This window comes from Saccopteryx leptura, chromosome 10, assembly GCF_036850995.1.
Source record: "Saccopteryx leptura isolate mSacLep1 chromosome 10, mSacLep1_pri_phased_curated, whole genome shotgun sequence".
Lineage (NCBI taxonomy): Eukaryota > Metazoa > Chordata > Mammalia > Chiroptera > Emballonuridae > Saccopteryx > Saccopteryx leptura.
In genome coordinates this window covers 57,699,933-57,715,311 of record NC_089512.1, presented here as the reverse complement: position 1 = coordinate 57,715,311, position 15,379 = coordinate 57,699,933, and the positions used below count along the sequence as shown (strand labels likewise).

Sequence of the window (15,379 nt, the reverse complement as noted above, 5' to 3'; positions counted from 1 at the left end):
GTATGGAAGTATCTTAAATAACAGTTTTATCATTTTTTTTGTCAAGTATTATTTAATGTTTTTCATTAATATTTTGAAACTCTTATAATCTAGTTTTGTGTACCACTTTTATTCTTATTTAAGTATTAAATGCATGAAATGATAAACTACCTTTCTGGTATATCTTTCTTAATACTTAAAACGGTCATTAGGGCAGGGAACTGGTTGTTAAATTATTTGAATCCCACCACTGGTCCCAGACCTCTCCCCTGTAAAGCCTGCTGCCAGTGAGCTGCCTCTCCCTCTCCCTCCGCCTCCCCCTTCCTCTCCTCCCCACACCCACACCCACCCATCACAGCACAATGCCCCTGGCACCTGGCAGACTCAGTAATTATTTTTTAAGTGGATGAAACAGTCATTTTCTAGGGAAAAACTGAGCTCATTTTGCTGTGGAACTGTGATCATACCATAGAACTATCATGATTTTACTTCATATGCAATGTACTTTAGGGCCTTTATAGACTTTCTGAGGCCCTGAAAATTGTGTGTTTCAGCGAATTATTTTTTCTACATACCGTAAACATATCTAAACTTAAGTAGTCTACACACTTTAGAAATAAAACCATAAGTTAAGGCTGCTTATGTTTTCAAAGTACTTAAGTTTGTCTCCCACTAGAATATAATCTCTGTCAGGGTGGGACACTTTTGTTACTCTCTCTGTGTCCCTTGGGCCCAGGTCAGAGCAGGACCTGGCACCCTGTGAGCACTCAGTAAATAAAGGTTCAGTGAACAGGCAACAGTGTGTGCAGGTGCAGGAAGGTTCACAAATGGAAGGCATGACTCCTCCTTTAAATCCTGGCAATGGTGTCAGTAAGCCAGACCAGTAAAATATATGTAAGTTTAACATTCTTGGGCTTAAATGCTTTGGCTTTTTTAATGGATTCTGTGATTTGGGGATAGGATGAGGAATGGCCTGCTATTTTTTTTAAACTGTTACATTTATTTTATGGTATTTGAGACCCAGCCCTCACGTCCAATGCCTAGCTTCTAACAAGAACAGTGAAGCACTGGCTGGTGGCCCAGTGGATAAAGTATCATCCCAGAGTGCCAAGGTCACTGGTTCAAACCCTGATCAGGATACATGAAAAGCAATCAGTGGGTGCACAACTAAATGGAGCAGCGTGTTAATGTGATGGTTTAGTCTCTCTGTCTTTCCCTCCTTCTCTCCCTCTCTCTCACATCAGTGGGTGGGGAGGAGCAGAAGAACAGTGAAAATAAAGGTGGGATTTCTTGATCAGCATTTGGTCCTCTGTCTTCAAGCGTTACTGCTCTACGTGTGTTACGGACATGGGCAGTACGCACAGTTAACTTTGTAATAAGGTCATTGTCCCTTCACCTGATATCAATCATTTTCCCAGAAAAAAAAGTGAGTTCTAACATTATCATCTGGAGTACCTAAAATTTGAATTATATTACTAATGCAGTTCTCTACCCATCAGCTTGGGGGGACTACATGCACCTTAGCCTAATTGCTGGTACATCTTCAGTTTGTTCCTTTTTCTTATTGTCAGATTCCATCTATCCTTGCTTCTGCGAACTGCTTTTGGTTGATGAAAGAGTAGTTACACTGGTTTGCAAGAGATTCCTTTCATTAGGTGGTTTGATTTGTTTTTCAGTCTGCTCCATCTGGCCACAAGCATCTGACAGTGGAAGAATTATTTGGAACCTCTTTGCCAAAGGAACAGCCAACAGTTGTGGGTCTGGATTCGGAAGAAGTAGAGAAGCTTCCCGGAGATGCCTCTCAGAAAGAACCCAGCTCATTCCTACCATTTTCCTTTGAGCAGTCAGAAAACCTGGGTGTCCATCCTGCTGTCCACCACTCAGTCCAGCCTGAAGTCACCGCCCCAGTGCTCATCACTCCTGCCTCCATCTCACAGTCCAGTGAAAAGCAGGCCCCAAGCTATGTGATCCCATTGCACCCTGGGCTTAGTCCCACTCTACCAGCAGAAGCTCCTACTGCACAGGTTCCCCCCAGCTTACCTCGAAACACCACCATGATGCAGGCGGTGAAGACCACACCTAGACAGAGGTCTCCACTCCTGAGTCAGCCAGTCCCTGAGCTGAGCCATGCCAGTCTGACTGCCAGCCAGAGCCCCTTCAGGGCCCCACTGAGCATGACAAATACTACTGGCACACCCCTCCCAGGCGTTGACCTTCTCCAGAAACTCAGGTTGACCCCACAGCATGACCAAATACAGACACAGTCGCTTGGGAAGGGTGTGATGGCACCCAGCTTTTCTCCAGCATCCGGCCAGCTGGCCACACCTGAGAGCTTCATAGAGCCTCCCTCTAAGACAGCAGGAGCGAGAGCCTCCACTGCCCTGAGCAACATGGTGCTTGCTCCCCTTCAGGTACTGACATGAGGGTGGGTGCTGTGCTGGAGTGGGATGAAGCTGGGAAGACCAGTGATGTTGACTGACATCAGATGGTCATTTTAAGGAGACAGCTATTGGCCCTAGCCAGGTGGCTCAATGGATAAAGTGTTGTCCCAGCATGCCAAGGTCATGTGTTTGATCCTCAGTCAGGTCATGTATGAGAGGCAATCAGTGAGTGCACAGCTAAATGGAATGAGTTAATGCTTCTCTCTTTCTCCCTTCCTCTGTCCCTCTCCCTTCCCCCTTCTCCTTCTCTCCCACTCTGTACCTCTCTTTCTCCCTCAAATCAATGGAAAAAAATTTTTTTAAAAGACAATTATGGAATATGTCAGGTTTGAAGAAAGGGGAGGTCAGAAGCTCTCTAATGAATAACCAAATAATTGGCAAATGGTGTAACACAATTCTGTATCCCAAAATTATTTCAACTGAAAAAAGTTAAGATGCTGTATTTGTGTTTTCCTACCAGGCTTTGCATTTTAGGGTTTTTTATTTGTGCCTGATAGTTCCAGAAGTCCTTGTTTGACTCAGGACTACTCAGATCCAAATTATCTCAAGCTTCATCCAATTCCCGGTTCCCTCAGTACTCACCGAGTGCCTTGTGCCGAGCACACCGGCTGCCCTAAGAGCATCCCAGGTTTGGACATCTGAGATCAAGTGCAGCTTCCTAGTGAGACTGAAGGCTCAGTAAGAGTTTACCCGACCTTACCTGGCAGTGTGGAACATGTTTGAGGCAAGGAGAAAGGCGTGTGCAGAAGTCTGGGGGTGAGAAGACATTTTCTGACCTCAATTGTAGCATGACTGGATCCACTGTAGAAAAAACTTGGAATGGGTATTATTGGCTGATGAGCAAGACTGTAAATTGTTACAGAGTAAGAGGTTTGTCCTCAGAATCCTGGAGACTCTTTCAAGGGCTTGGAGGAAAGGGTGGAATGTTGGAAAAGGAGAAGACAAGTCGGATGACCCATCAGGGAGGAGTCTGTGGTAGTCACCCCAGCATGAGCTGGTGGGGGCCAGAATATGGGAACGTGGACAAGTGGATTTGTTTAAAAAGTATGATTGGTGGGACTTCATGGTAGATTGGGAGTGGGGTGATGATCAGACCTCAGTGATGCTCTTATGACACATAGTATGCCTGTCACGAGGCAGATGCTGGTAAGGACTGAGAGTTGGGAACTGAATATAAGATTGGTGAGTTGCAAGATCATAGAACTAGAAGGGGGTAGAATTTGTATTGGTTACTTTTCAAGATTTTAGTCATGTGCTTTTCAGTAATAACCCCCAAATTTAACATTTTACCAGTAATATTGTGTAAAAGAGTCCATCATAAATAACTATTATTTCTTAGTTAATAGTTTTATTTTTTTGTTTGTTTTGGTTTTTGGTGGTTGTTTTTTTTTTTTAGTGAGGAATGGAGGCAGAGACAGACTCTCACGTGTGCCCTGACCAGGATCCACCCATCAAGCCCACCAGTGGGTGATGCTCTGCCCATCTGGGCCCTTGCTCCATTGTAACCGGAGCCATTTTTTTGCACCTGAGGTGGAGGCCATGGAGCCATCCTCAGCACCTGGGGCCAACTTGCTCTAACCGAGCCATGACTGCAGGTGGGAAGGAGAAGAAAGAGAGAGAGAAGCGAGAGGGGGAGAAGTGGAGAAGCAGATGGTTGGTTCTCCTGTGTACCCTGACTGGGAATCTAACCTGGGACTTTCACACACACAGCCAACACTTCTGTCACTGAGCCAACTGGCCAGGGTCGTTTTACTCTTTTTGAAAGAGGAAATTCAGTATCTTGGTTACATTATTATTATTATTACTATTACTATTACTATTACTATTCTTATTATTTGAGAGCAGGGGAGGCAGAAAGACTAACTCATATGCGCCCAGACTGGTATCCACCCAGCAAGCACCCTATCGGGCAATGCTCTCTGTCCATCTGGGGTGTTGTTCCATTGCTCAGCAACTAAGCTATTTTTATTGCCTGAGGCGGAGGCCACAGAGCCATCCTCAGAGCCCGGGGCCAACTCACTTGCACCAGTTGAGCCATGGCTATGGGGGGGGAGGGCAGTGGAGAAGCAGATGGTCACTTCTCCTGACCAGGAATCAAATCCAGGATATCCACACACCGGGCCGATGTCCTACTAACTAAGCCAACTGGCCAGGGCCTTGGTTACATTATTAAATTGTCACTGCTCCATTTCTGTTGAGGTTTTCTGCAGTACAAGGAGGAGAACGAGTGTCTTATTTAATAGTTAGGTCTTATGTCCTAAAATGCGCCTGCTGCTACTGTTCCTGTTGCTCTGGAAGTGCAGTGTCGGTCTTGATGGCCTCCCCTCCAGATTTGGCCTCTGGGGGAGCACCCCACCTTCCAGCATGCCCCTCTCCAGGGGAGCTTACACATGTGTGCATTTTCACTTACATGGCAGTATCAAATGTCTGGACCTAGGGCTTTTTATCTAGTCCTGTTGTATTTGCTTTACAAAAGTTCTTTCTCTCCCAGTGAATGAGGACAAAATATAGCGTGTTTGCCCTGTAGGTGTGACTTTCAATGAAGGCTGTTTAGTGCCACCTGTCCAAAGTTTAAATTACCTCATCAAGAAGTATGCTGTCAGGATCTTGTATCTCTGCAACTCTCAACGGCAAAAATAGGCTTGGACTGTGTCCAGCTCTTACAAGAAACACGGGTTTCAGCTTTTCCTTAGAGATACTGGAAAGGCTTTGTGCATACCTCCTTGGGGAACCGAAGGGGGCCAGGATCTGTCCTGAAGCTCTTATCCTGCAGCTGAATCATCACTTACACTGTTTCAAGTTCCTGTCAGCCTCTTCCCTCAGGGAACTAGAAATGGTTAATGTCTAAACCAGGGGTCCCCAAACTACGGCCCACAGGCTGCATACGGCCCCTGCCACACTTCTGGAAGGGGCATCTCTTTCATTGGTGGTCAGTGAGAGGAGCACAGGATGCGGATGCTTCGCGGCGCCGCCACATACAGTACTACTTCCCGTGACGCGGGACGCATGCGTCACGGCTCCAGAAGCGCGTTATACCATTTGTTATGGCTAGCAGTGACAAATATGGAACCAGACATTGACCATCTCATTAGCCAAAAGCAGGCCCATAGTTCCCACTGAAATACTGGTCAGTTTGTTGATTTAAATTTACTTGTTCTTTATTTTAAATATTGTATTTGTTCCCGTTTTGTTTTTTTACTTTAAAATAAGATATGTGCAGTGTTCATAGTTTTTTTTTATAGTCCGGCCCTCCAATGGTCTGAGGGACAGTGAACTGACCCCCTGTGTAAAAAGTTTGGGGACCCCTGGTCAAAACTGTTGCTAACTTATATTTTCCCCAAGCAGCTAGGAAATCTTAATTGAAACATGCTACATCTGTTCATCTTTATTTTTTTAAACATTGCAGTCTATGCAGCAAAACCAGGATCCAGAAATTTTTGCCCAGCCAAAGGTGTTATCCAGTGCCATCCCGGTAAGGACTCCCATTTTCTGAGCAACACACCATGATTCATCAAGTTCTACTGGGTTGAAGTAAAACATTGTACTTGAGTGAAAAGTTTTCACTTTTTTTTTTTTTTTTTTTTTTTTTTTTTTTTTTTCTGAAGCTGGAAACGGGGAGGCAGTCAGACAGACTCCCACATGCGCCTGACCGGGATCCACCCGGCACGCCCAGGGGGCGATGCTCTGCCCATCCAGGGCGTCGCTCTGTTGCGACCAGAGCCACTCTAGCACCTGGGGCAGAGGCCAAGGAGCCATCCCCAGCGCCCGGGCCATCTTTGCTCCAGTGGAGCCTCGGCTGCGGGAGGGGAAGAGAGAGACAGAGAGGAAGGAGAGGGGGAGGGGTGGAGAAGCAGATGGGCACCTCTCCTGTGTGCCCTGGCCGGGAATTGAACCCGGGACTTCCGCACGCCAGGCCGACGCTCTACCACTGAGCCTACCGGCCAGGGCCAAGTTTTCACTTTTAAGCCTAGAACCTGTTATAGATTCTCCCTCCTAGGCCAGGCTCTCCCTGCTCCCTCTACAGAATTCATTATCATGACCTCTAAAGACCATGAGTCATCTCTCTGTATGGATGTGTCTTCCCTGACTGTGGGTACGTACAAGAATAGGGTCAGCCACAGGATGGACATCACTCTGTATTTGTGAATGGGTGACTGCTGAGAGCACGTCAGTCTGGTTCTCTAAATAGGAAATATTCTTTGCTCTATAAGAGCTGTAATGTCCCAGTTAACAGAGGGCAACATCACTACCTGCTACAGTGTTCTCATTGGCTTCCCATTGCTCTGACAACAGCTTCCCAGGCCTGCATGTTCTGTCCCTTGTTTGTCCTCCCCTGCCCCATTTTTTTAAATGTGTCCCCAGTTCTGGCCAAGTAGCTCAGTTGGCTGGAGCATCGTCCCAATGCACAAAGGTTGCCACTGCGGTCCCCAGTCAGGACACATACAGAAGTAGATCAGTGTGTCTGTCTCTCTCAAATCATTCAATAAATTTTTTTTAAATTTGTCCTTACTCTCTCCATCACCTATCAACCTTGAAATGCAGAGTTAAATTCTTTCAGTTCCCAAAATTTTACATACCCCTTTGCCTTTGAGCATTTGCACCTCTCCTCAAGTCTCAGATTTTAAACTGAAGGCAGTTTCTAACTAGTCTTGTCAACTGGTCTTTTCTGTAGCTCGTCCTGCCGCATGGTGATTGGCGGGAGCTGTCAGCTTAGAGCTGCACAAAGGAAACAAGCTGAGTGGCTCAGTCACCAAAACTGGCAGGCTTTTTAGCTATCTATACATGAGGAGGGTGACAGGTAGAGAAAGAGAAGTGTAGATCTCTTGTTGATAATATCAAATGTGAGAATTATTTAAAATATTGATTATTAAAAATATATATATTCATTATTGCTTATTTAGTGTGTTCAGATAGCCATTGGTAGCCTAGAAGCACATATAAATGTAGGAAGGAAGTAGATGTTAGTTTTAATTTTAAGAAATTTACCTTTGGGGCCCTGGCCGGTTTGCTCAGTGGTAGAGTGTCGGCCTGGCGTGCAGAAGTCCCGGGTTCGATTCCCAGCCAGGGCACACAGGAGAGGCGCCCATCTGCTTCTCCACCCCTCCACCCCTCCCCTCTCCTTCCTCTGTCTCTCTCTTCCCCTCCCGCAGCGAGGCTCCATTGGAGCAAAGATGGCCTGGGTGCTGGGGATGGCTCCTTGGCCTCTGCCCCAGGTGCTAGAGTGGCTCTGGTCGCGACAGAGCGACACCCCAGAAGGGCAGAGCATCGCCCCCTGGTGGGCAGAGCGTAGCCTCCTGGTGGGCGTGCCGGGTGGATCCCTGTCGGGCGCATGCGGGAGTCTGTCTGGCTGTCTATCCCTGTTTCCAGCTTCAGAAAAATACAAAAAAAAAAAAAAAAGAAATTTACCTTTGGTACCTGCAAATGTATAGTAAATATATTGAACACTACAGAAGAAATTAATGCTTATGTAACTGGGGTTTTTTTGTTGTTTTTGTGTCTTTTTTTTACAAGAGAGACAGAAGAACAGATAGGGACAGACAGAAAGGAAGAGAGATGAGAAACATCAGTTCTTCGTTGTATCACCCTAGTTGTTCATTGATTGCTTTCTCATATGTGCCTTGACTGGGGGACTATAGTAGAGCAAGTGACCCCTTGCTTACACCAGGGACCTTGGGCTCAAGCCAGCCTCCACGGAGTCATGTCTGTGAGCCCACACTCAAGCTGGCGACCTTGGGATTCAAACCTGGGTCCTCTGCGTCCCAGGCTGATGCTCTATTCACTGCGCTACCGCCTGGTCAGGCTTTTAATTCTCTTTATTGAAGTAAAATTTATATAGAATAAAATGAAGATTTTTATGAGTTTTGACAAAATGTTTATCTCTTTTAAGTAAGCCCACACATTCATAATATGTAACTTTTCCATCACCCAGAAAGTTCCCTTATGTCCTCTTCCAGTCGTTTCCTTGCCCCCCCACCCCCATATAAAGGCTTTACATTTTAATTTATCATTGGATTATTGTTGTGCATAGTATGCTGGTTATTTATCACATCCCCCTTCTGTGATGGTTGGACTTGGGTTTCCATAATAACTCCACAGCATTCTTATCACAAAAATGGGCTCTTCATGCTTTAGCTAAGGAGCTCCCTAACCAGACATGAAATGCTCAAGTGCTTCTGAATGCGTATCTGGCTCCAAATAGTCAGGTTGGGCTCTACCTAGTCTCCCACTGCTTACCAGCTTATCAGGTGTTTCCTGCTTTGGGCCTGGCTACTGGCTTCTGCTCTTGGTACAAAATGACCATTGTTCCCCTGTAGGTTGCAGGTCCCCCACTGGTTACTGCAACAACCGCGGCAGTGTCTTCAGTCCTGCTGTCCCCAAGTGTTTTCCAGCAAACAGTTACAAGGGCCACAGACCTAGAGAGGAAAGGCAGCTCCCCTTCTCCTCTAACTATTGGAGCATCAGAAAATCAGCGAAAGCCTTCCATTATTCTCAGCAAGTCTCAGCTCCAGGATACATTAATACACCTAATAAAGGTATGTAGGATATCGATTTAGTCTTTGAGTTTTCATTCTTTAATTTTAAAAATTATTATAACTTAGAAATTAGGTCATAAAGTAAGTTCAGGACTAGCTGGAAGTAATGTTTCTCTATTCCTGAGCCTATATTCCTGCTGAAAAAATACCTGAGCAAATTCCAGAATATTAATCATGGTTGTTTCTGGGTGGTGGGATTCTTTGAGTAACTAGTTATACAACTCATTTATACAGCTTTTTTCCTAGGCTGATATCAAGGACGTGAGTTCTAATGAGGTAACTGCAGTATTGCTCTCTATTCCAGAATGACTCCAGCTTTCTTAGTACACTTCATGAAGTCTACTTGCAGGTTCTGAACAAGAACAAAGACAACCACAACCTATGACTGGAGCAGAAATCAGTCTGAAGACAGAATGTCAACCTCAGAAACAAATAGGCCTCATGGGAACTTCTAACCAGAATATTGAGTTTTGAGAATCCTGAAATTGAGCCGATGAGAAAGAGACTCATTCCTTAAGAATGTTTTTCAAGTGACGTTCTCAGTGATAATGGAGGTTTCACTGTGAAGCATCACCAGCAGTTCTTTGTTTTGACAAAAAAAAAATAGTGATCTTTGTGTTAAGTTGTGTGGGTGTTTTCATGAGCTGTAAGCCAGTATGTAAAATAGGAGTCTGATTTTGAGCTGCTTTCACTTTGAAGGTCTTCAGGAAGAAATGTCACCAGCCTTGTGGCAGTCAGAAGTCAGCCCAGCCCGTGCCCCTTCCCTCCCATCCCCCTTAGAAACTTGAGCATTAGGCTGATAGTCACATTCTCAACAGAGCAGAGCAGAAGTCAGCTCGGTGCAGCGTAGCTTTGACTTGTAAGGATCAGAGTTTAAATTGGCAAGTTGGGACTGATTTATTCAAGTGAAGTATATTTTATATGAAGTTCTGAAGATTGTGTTTTGTTTTTAAGTGTCCTCAGTGCTGACACACAGCAGGCTCCCAGGGTCCTGTCAGCCTTGTGGTGGTGTAGGGGCAGGCATGTCACACCTTTGAAGCAAAGGCTGGGGCTAGTAAAGCTCATTCTATCAGAAATCACTTTCAGTTAAACTCTCCAGCGGTTTTATAATGTTGCGTTTGTGTGTGAAGCAAAGCCTTATTTTCCTTTTCTGTGTCATTGTTGATTGTTTTCCGTAACACTTTGACAAAGGACCAGTGGACCAATCTAACAAAGCCATTTTGGTTCCATTCCTCAAGTCTACTGAGAATAATTTTGAAGCTATGCAGAAAAGGGAGCTGTTACTCACACTGCCCTTACTTTATTGTAGTATATGCAGTTAAAACAGTGAAATTCAGAACTTTACCTAGTATTCCTAGGCTGTGAGTACTTCTGCAGCCCAAAGTGAAAATAATGTAAAGATGCTTTGTTATGCTGCTATTAATCTACCATGATTTCTATTTATTCTTTTATGGCATGTAATGGTGATTAGTAATATTTTAATGTAGGTTTTGATTTATTTCAGCAATAGTAATTTTAAGATATTCTTTGAATGAAAGTGTCTTTGTTTCTATGATACAGGTCATTTTGTAGTATTTAACCAATTAAGATGCACTGCTTACTTTTCTGAGCACTATTTAATGATTGGGTAAAAACCCAAGTGGCTCAGCCAGCTAGCGTAAGGATTAGCTGTGAATAATGCTGACAGATTATGTGGTTCCTCGGGAACAATCATTAAGCTTTAATGGTAACTCAATCATAAGTCCATAGATGCTTTTCTTTCTAGCTGAGATTTTAGAAAATTACTTGTGAATTACTTGTTTTAGTTTGGTCTTAGTTCTTTTAGCATACAAAAAAATGGTTTGATTGGCTTTTGTTAATCTAAACATGCTTCCTGGGCAACTTTTCTCAATTTAGTGTCTTTTCTTGCATCTACCTGGTTATTTGTGAATTGTGCAAAAGTCAGGAAACCTCATAAGTTTTCACACTTAATTAGAAATCATTTGTTTTCAGTGATAGTGTGTTAATTCAGCAACCAAAAATGAATTGCTCGTGTATCACAGGGAAAGTTATAGTTAGGTACGGGGAGTTACTGACACCAGGAGGTGGTGTCCAGGGAGCCACGTGACTGTTTTCAGAAAACCGTGGCACCCATGGTTGGATTACACCCCAAGTGTACTCTCAGTGGGCTTTGTAACAGAAGAATCAGGATTCTTGTTATGATGGACATTTGAATTGAAATGATTTGAGCATGTACATTATTAGGAGAGTTAAGGGAGAATATCCTTAAGAGGGTCTGTAATCAAAGCTGTTCATTTTCACCCTTTAATCCAAGGGAATAAATATGATAGATGGTAAAGAGAACCTGTGATAAGGTTTCCTTAATGTTAAAGTAAAATTTTAAGTGCCCAAGTCATGGAGACTTGAAAAGGTATGCCTGTTTCAACTCCCAAATTTATATATTTCAAAGCATTTGTTTAAAGTTCTGAAGCCAGAAATTCACTATCATGGTTACCAGAAAATTTAGGCCAGAACAAGTTCCCAGAAAAGGCAGGCCAAGCCTGGATAGTTGCAGTTGGATGACCCTGGCCCAAAAGTCACAGTTCAGTTGCCTTATTCCTCTTTCAGGCTCACTGTCCAGAACCTCATGCTAGCTTGGGTTGCATGTTTACATTGCTACAGTGTCTTTACTGGAACCTTAGTTGAATCATAATGGACATGAATATAAAGAAGCTTCTTGCTAGGTTTTGCAGAACTCCAGGTGACCTGCTTTTTGGCCGCCCAGTCTATCTGTGCACCCACCCACCCTGACCCCAGGGGGATGGGTGCCACTCTTCCGTTGTAGTTAATATGATGTCTTTGAATGGACTCAGTACCGCCCACATGACCTTGTTCTTGTAAGGCAGAAGCTCCTTCTCACTGCGCATCTCTCCTGAGATGTGTAAGGTGTGACTTTGAATCCTAGGTTTTCAAATGACTGTCAGTGTCAGGAGAAGCATTTCATGCTGTCTGTACATGAATGTCCACAGCTTTCCTCCTAAGGTTTTTGGGTCACTATTGCAGAATGGTGTTTTAAGGGCCTGAGTTCTCTGCCAGAGGATGCACAGACTTAGTTTAGGATCTGTGTGACCCAGTTTTGCATGTCAATCATTTGTTCTTTTCCTGCCTATTTTTTCTTGTAAAAATTATAAACCCCATCAAATCTTCTGCTAGGTAAGTCTTTTTAAACAATGCAGCTTTATTGCTTTCCTCCCCAAAGAATGTAGTTTGAAATTTTTTCATTTTGGTAGTAGAGGCCATAACTGCCATTGTATTACTAATAATGCAACATGAAATTGAAGGTGCCTATATTGCTTAAAAAAAGAACAAAATCCGCCATCATACTGTAACTCTGGGCAAACTGTAGGAACAGAGAAATGAGGGGGCATAGGCACGAGTGGCCCACCTGTGTGAGTGAAGACAAAGAATCACAGGGACATGTGTCCTGCATTCTCACGCGTTTGCTGCTGGGCGTGTGTTACTTCTTACCTATCTTTGGTTTTCTTTGCTTCTATTCAAAGTACCTTGTGCCCTGTGTTTTCAGGTGTCTAAAATGTTAAGAACTGCACCAAGTAAAGCAACTAACACTGGGCTTTTTAAAAGCTGTGCTTGAGAACATTTCCCTGAGTGCACAGCAGCCTCAAGGAGCCTGTTTTTCAGCAAGAGAGATGTGTGCAATGTTTCACTTGGTTTTGTATTTGATTTGATATCTGCATTAAAAGCTAAGATGCAATATCGTTCACTTAGAGTGGGGAAAAATGCAAGATTGTGTTTCCCTTTTATCTGAGGGATTCCTTAAATGCGTTTTTAAAATATGTATTCCAGATGGTTTTTATTCTGTATTACTGCTTTGGCCATGTGGCTGTCATGAATTTCAGTGTCCCAGAGTCTCAGCTCCCTGAACTGTGGAGATGGGAAGCTCTGGAATTACAGCGAGATTTATGTTCTGTGAGCACAATACTGCATCGTTAACATTTTGAATGGTATGAATTTTATACCATCTGTGTATGTTTGCAAATATTAAGTTATTACATGTTTTGAAATGAGCATTTTTCATCCTAAATTTTATATGTTTGCAAATATATTTTTTTAATAAAAGTTCAAAACCAAGTTTTAGCACCTAATAAGTTTTAGTTGTGTTTTTATTTAACTTATAAAAATAGATTCTCTTGAATGAATTGCTCTACTTTTCCAGAGCTTACTCCTCATAAGATGGGGTCAGAGGAGAGAACTGAACTGACGAAACCCTGGTCCGCCTGTTTCCAGCCAGTTCTGGGCAGCTGGGTCACAGGCCACACAGATTCTTAGGTCTGAACCCTTAGATGAGTGGCATCTACAGAATCTCACCACCTCTTCTAGGTTTCCTCAGATGGAGGACACAGTTCTAGTCACTGCCAAAATCACAGTTAATAGGGGACTTCACAGTCTGGGTCATTGCTCAAATTCATTCCATTCACGTGTCCTGAGCTGTCATTGTGTGCCACACTCCGGGGATGATAAGGCAGGAAAGGGACTGAGGAAGGTAAAATGTGGTCATTACAGGAAATAGAGAAAAATTTGAAGAAAAAAAAGAATGAGTTGCCTGACCAGGCGGTGGCGCGGAGGACCCAGGTCACCGGCTTGACCGCGGACTCATCTGGTTTGAGCAAAGCTCACCAGCTGGAGCCCAAGGTCACTGGCTCGAGCAAGGGGTCACTTAGTCTGCTGTAGCCACCCGATCAAGGCACATATGAGAAAGCAATCAGTGAACATCTAAGGTGCTGCAAGGAAGAATTGATGCTTCTCATCTCTCCCTGTCTGTCTATCGCTCTCTCTGACTCTCTCTGTCTCTGTCAAAAAAAAAAAAAAAGAAGAGTGGGTTAATCACATACCACCTAATAATTGTTAACATTCTTAATATATTTCCAAACAAAATTCTCCCTAAAATGTTTGTTATACCTGCCTGCATTCTTAGAGCAGAGGAGATGCTAACTCTTGCTTTATGACTATTTATATACACACACACCAGTCATTAATGTTGCATGCTCGTTCAACAGTTAAGGATTGCTATCTTATTATTTTCTTGATCTGCACAATAACCCCTTTTAAGGAGGACGAAGTTGAAACAGTGACTGAGGTATGTGCCAAAGGCTGCTTATTAAGCCAGTTGTGGGCCAAGGACCTGAATGAAGCCAAGCAGACCAGAGAGCTGGTCTAGAATTCCTTTCTTGACTCTGTTGCCTCCATGATCGGTTATTCTAAATTGCTTTTTATAGTTTCTTAGGTCACTCATTACCACTATTTATTAAAAGCTACAATGGTCAGCTCACCTTTTCATCTGTCGTGATTTAGGAAACCAGGTAACTAAGTTCGTTGGATTTTTGTGAAAAGTTAGGATCAGTGGGTACTGAATAAGCTGTAGAGGATAGGGTTTAGGTTTCTGGGTTTCTAATGACATTTTCACTTACTATGGATCCTGGCTCATAGATTAAATGTTGCTAAAAACCTGATGTTTAAGTAAGGAAACTGAATAAGAAATTACTGAGGCTTTGGGGAAGTGTTTTGTCTTAGAAAACTATTGGGAACCAGCCTGTCTCTCCTAAATAAGCTAGAAATTGGACCATGGGGTAGTCATGGAGGGAAGCCCACCTTTAGACAAAGCCAGGTCCCTGGAAGGCAAAAGGGAAGAGAAGAAAGAAGTGGTCACTCAAACCCTGAAGCTCGGCCACATTTCCACCTTTCAGAGAGTGCACATCAGGTTACTTACTGTGTGCAAAGTGATGAGGCCTAACAGGTTTCTAAAGAGCTGAAATCGCCTGACCTGTGGTTGTGCAGTGGATAAAGCGTCGACCTGGAATGCTAAGGTCACCGGTTCAAAACCCCAGACTTGCCCAGGTAAGGCACTTATGGGAAGCTACTACTAAGAGTTGATGCTTCCCACTTACCCCCCATATCTCTCTCTCTCTCTCTCTGTCTCTGTCTCTCTCTCCTCTCTCTAAAATTAAAAAAAAAAACTTAAAAAACTGAGATCAAGTCAAGATTCTAAACCTCTTAGAATTTGCTAAATGGAATTAGATAAGAAGACAGCTGCCACACTCACACAGAACCCATGCTGAACCTGGGCTGTCCAAGCTGGCAGGAAGGTAGGGCTCTGAGCCGCAGGGCAGTCTTACCCACATCTCTTCAGGTTCTCCAGGTAACTTAGCTAAAAGTAAAGATGACTAGTAAGGGATTTAACCAACAGAAGTAGAATGGCTTGAAAGGAGGTAACAAAAGTCCATGTAACGGTCATATTATGTTCAACAAACATTTCTTTCAGATGAGTTTAAATTTGAAATGTAATTATACAAGTAATCATAACTGACATTTGTCAAGTGCTGCACGCTTTGTATTCATTTTTTAAATGTCTTCTTTTTTAGAGAAAGTGAA

At 43.6% G+C, this 15,379-nt stretch overlaps 1 protein-coding gene across 4 annotated transcripts in view; it reads left to right on the top strand.

Moving 5' to 3' along the window:
- Positions 1–13,088, top strand: part of DCP1A (decapping mRNA 1A) — a 62,886-nt gene extending 49,798 nt beyond the window's left edge. For 3 of the 4 annotated variants that reach the window (XM_066350904.1, XM_066350906.1, XM_066350907.1), the window contains 4 exons: positions 1,656–2,390; positions 5,827–5,892; positions 8,735–8,953; positions 9,258–13,088. In XM_066350904.1, the coding sequence (XP_066207001.1) occupies positions 1,656–2,390; positions 5,827–5,892; positions 8,735–8,953; positions 9,258–9,338 (1,101 nt within the window). In that variant the 3' untranslated portion in view covers positions 9,339–13,088. The remainder of the gene's footprint in view (positions 1–1,655; positions 2,391–5,826; positions 5,893–8,734; positions 8,954–9,257) is intronic. The other variant, XM_066350905.1, reaches the window with a different exon arrangement.
- The last annotated feature ends 2,291 nt before the right edge of the window (positions 13,089–15,379 follow it).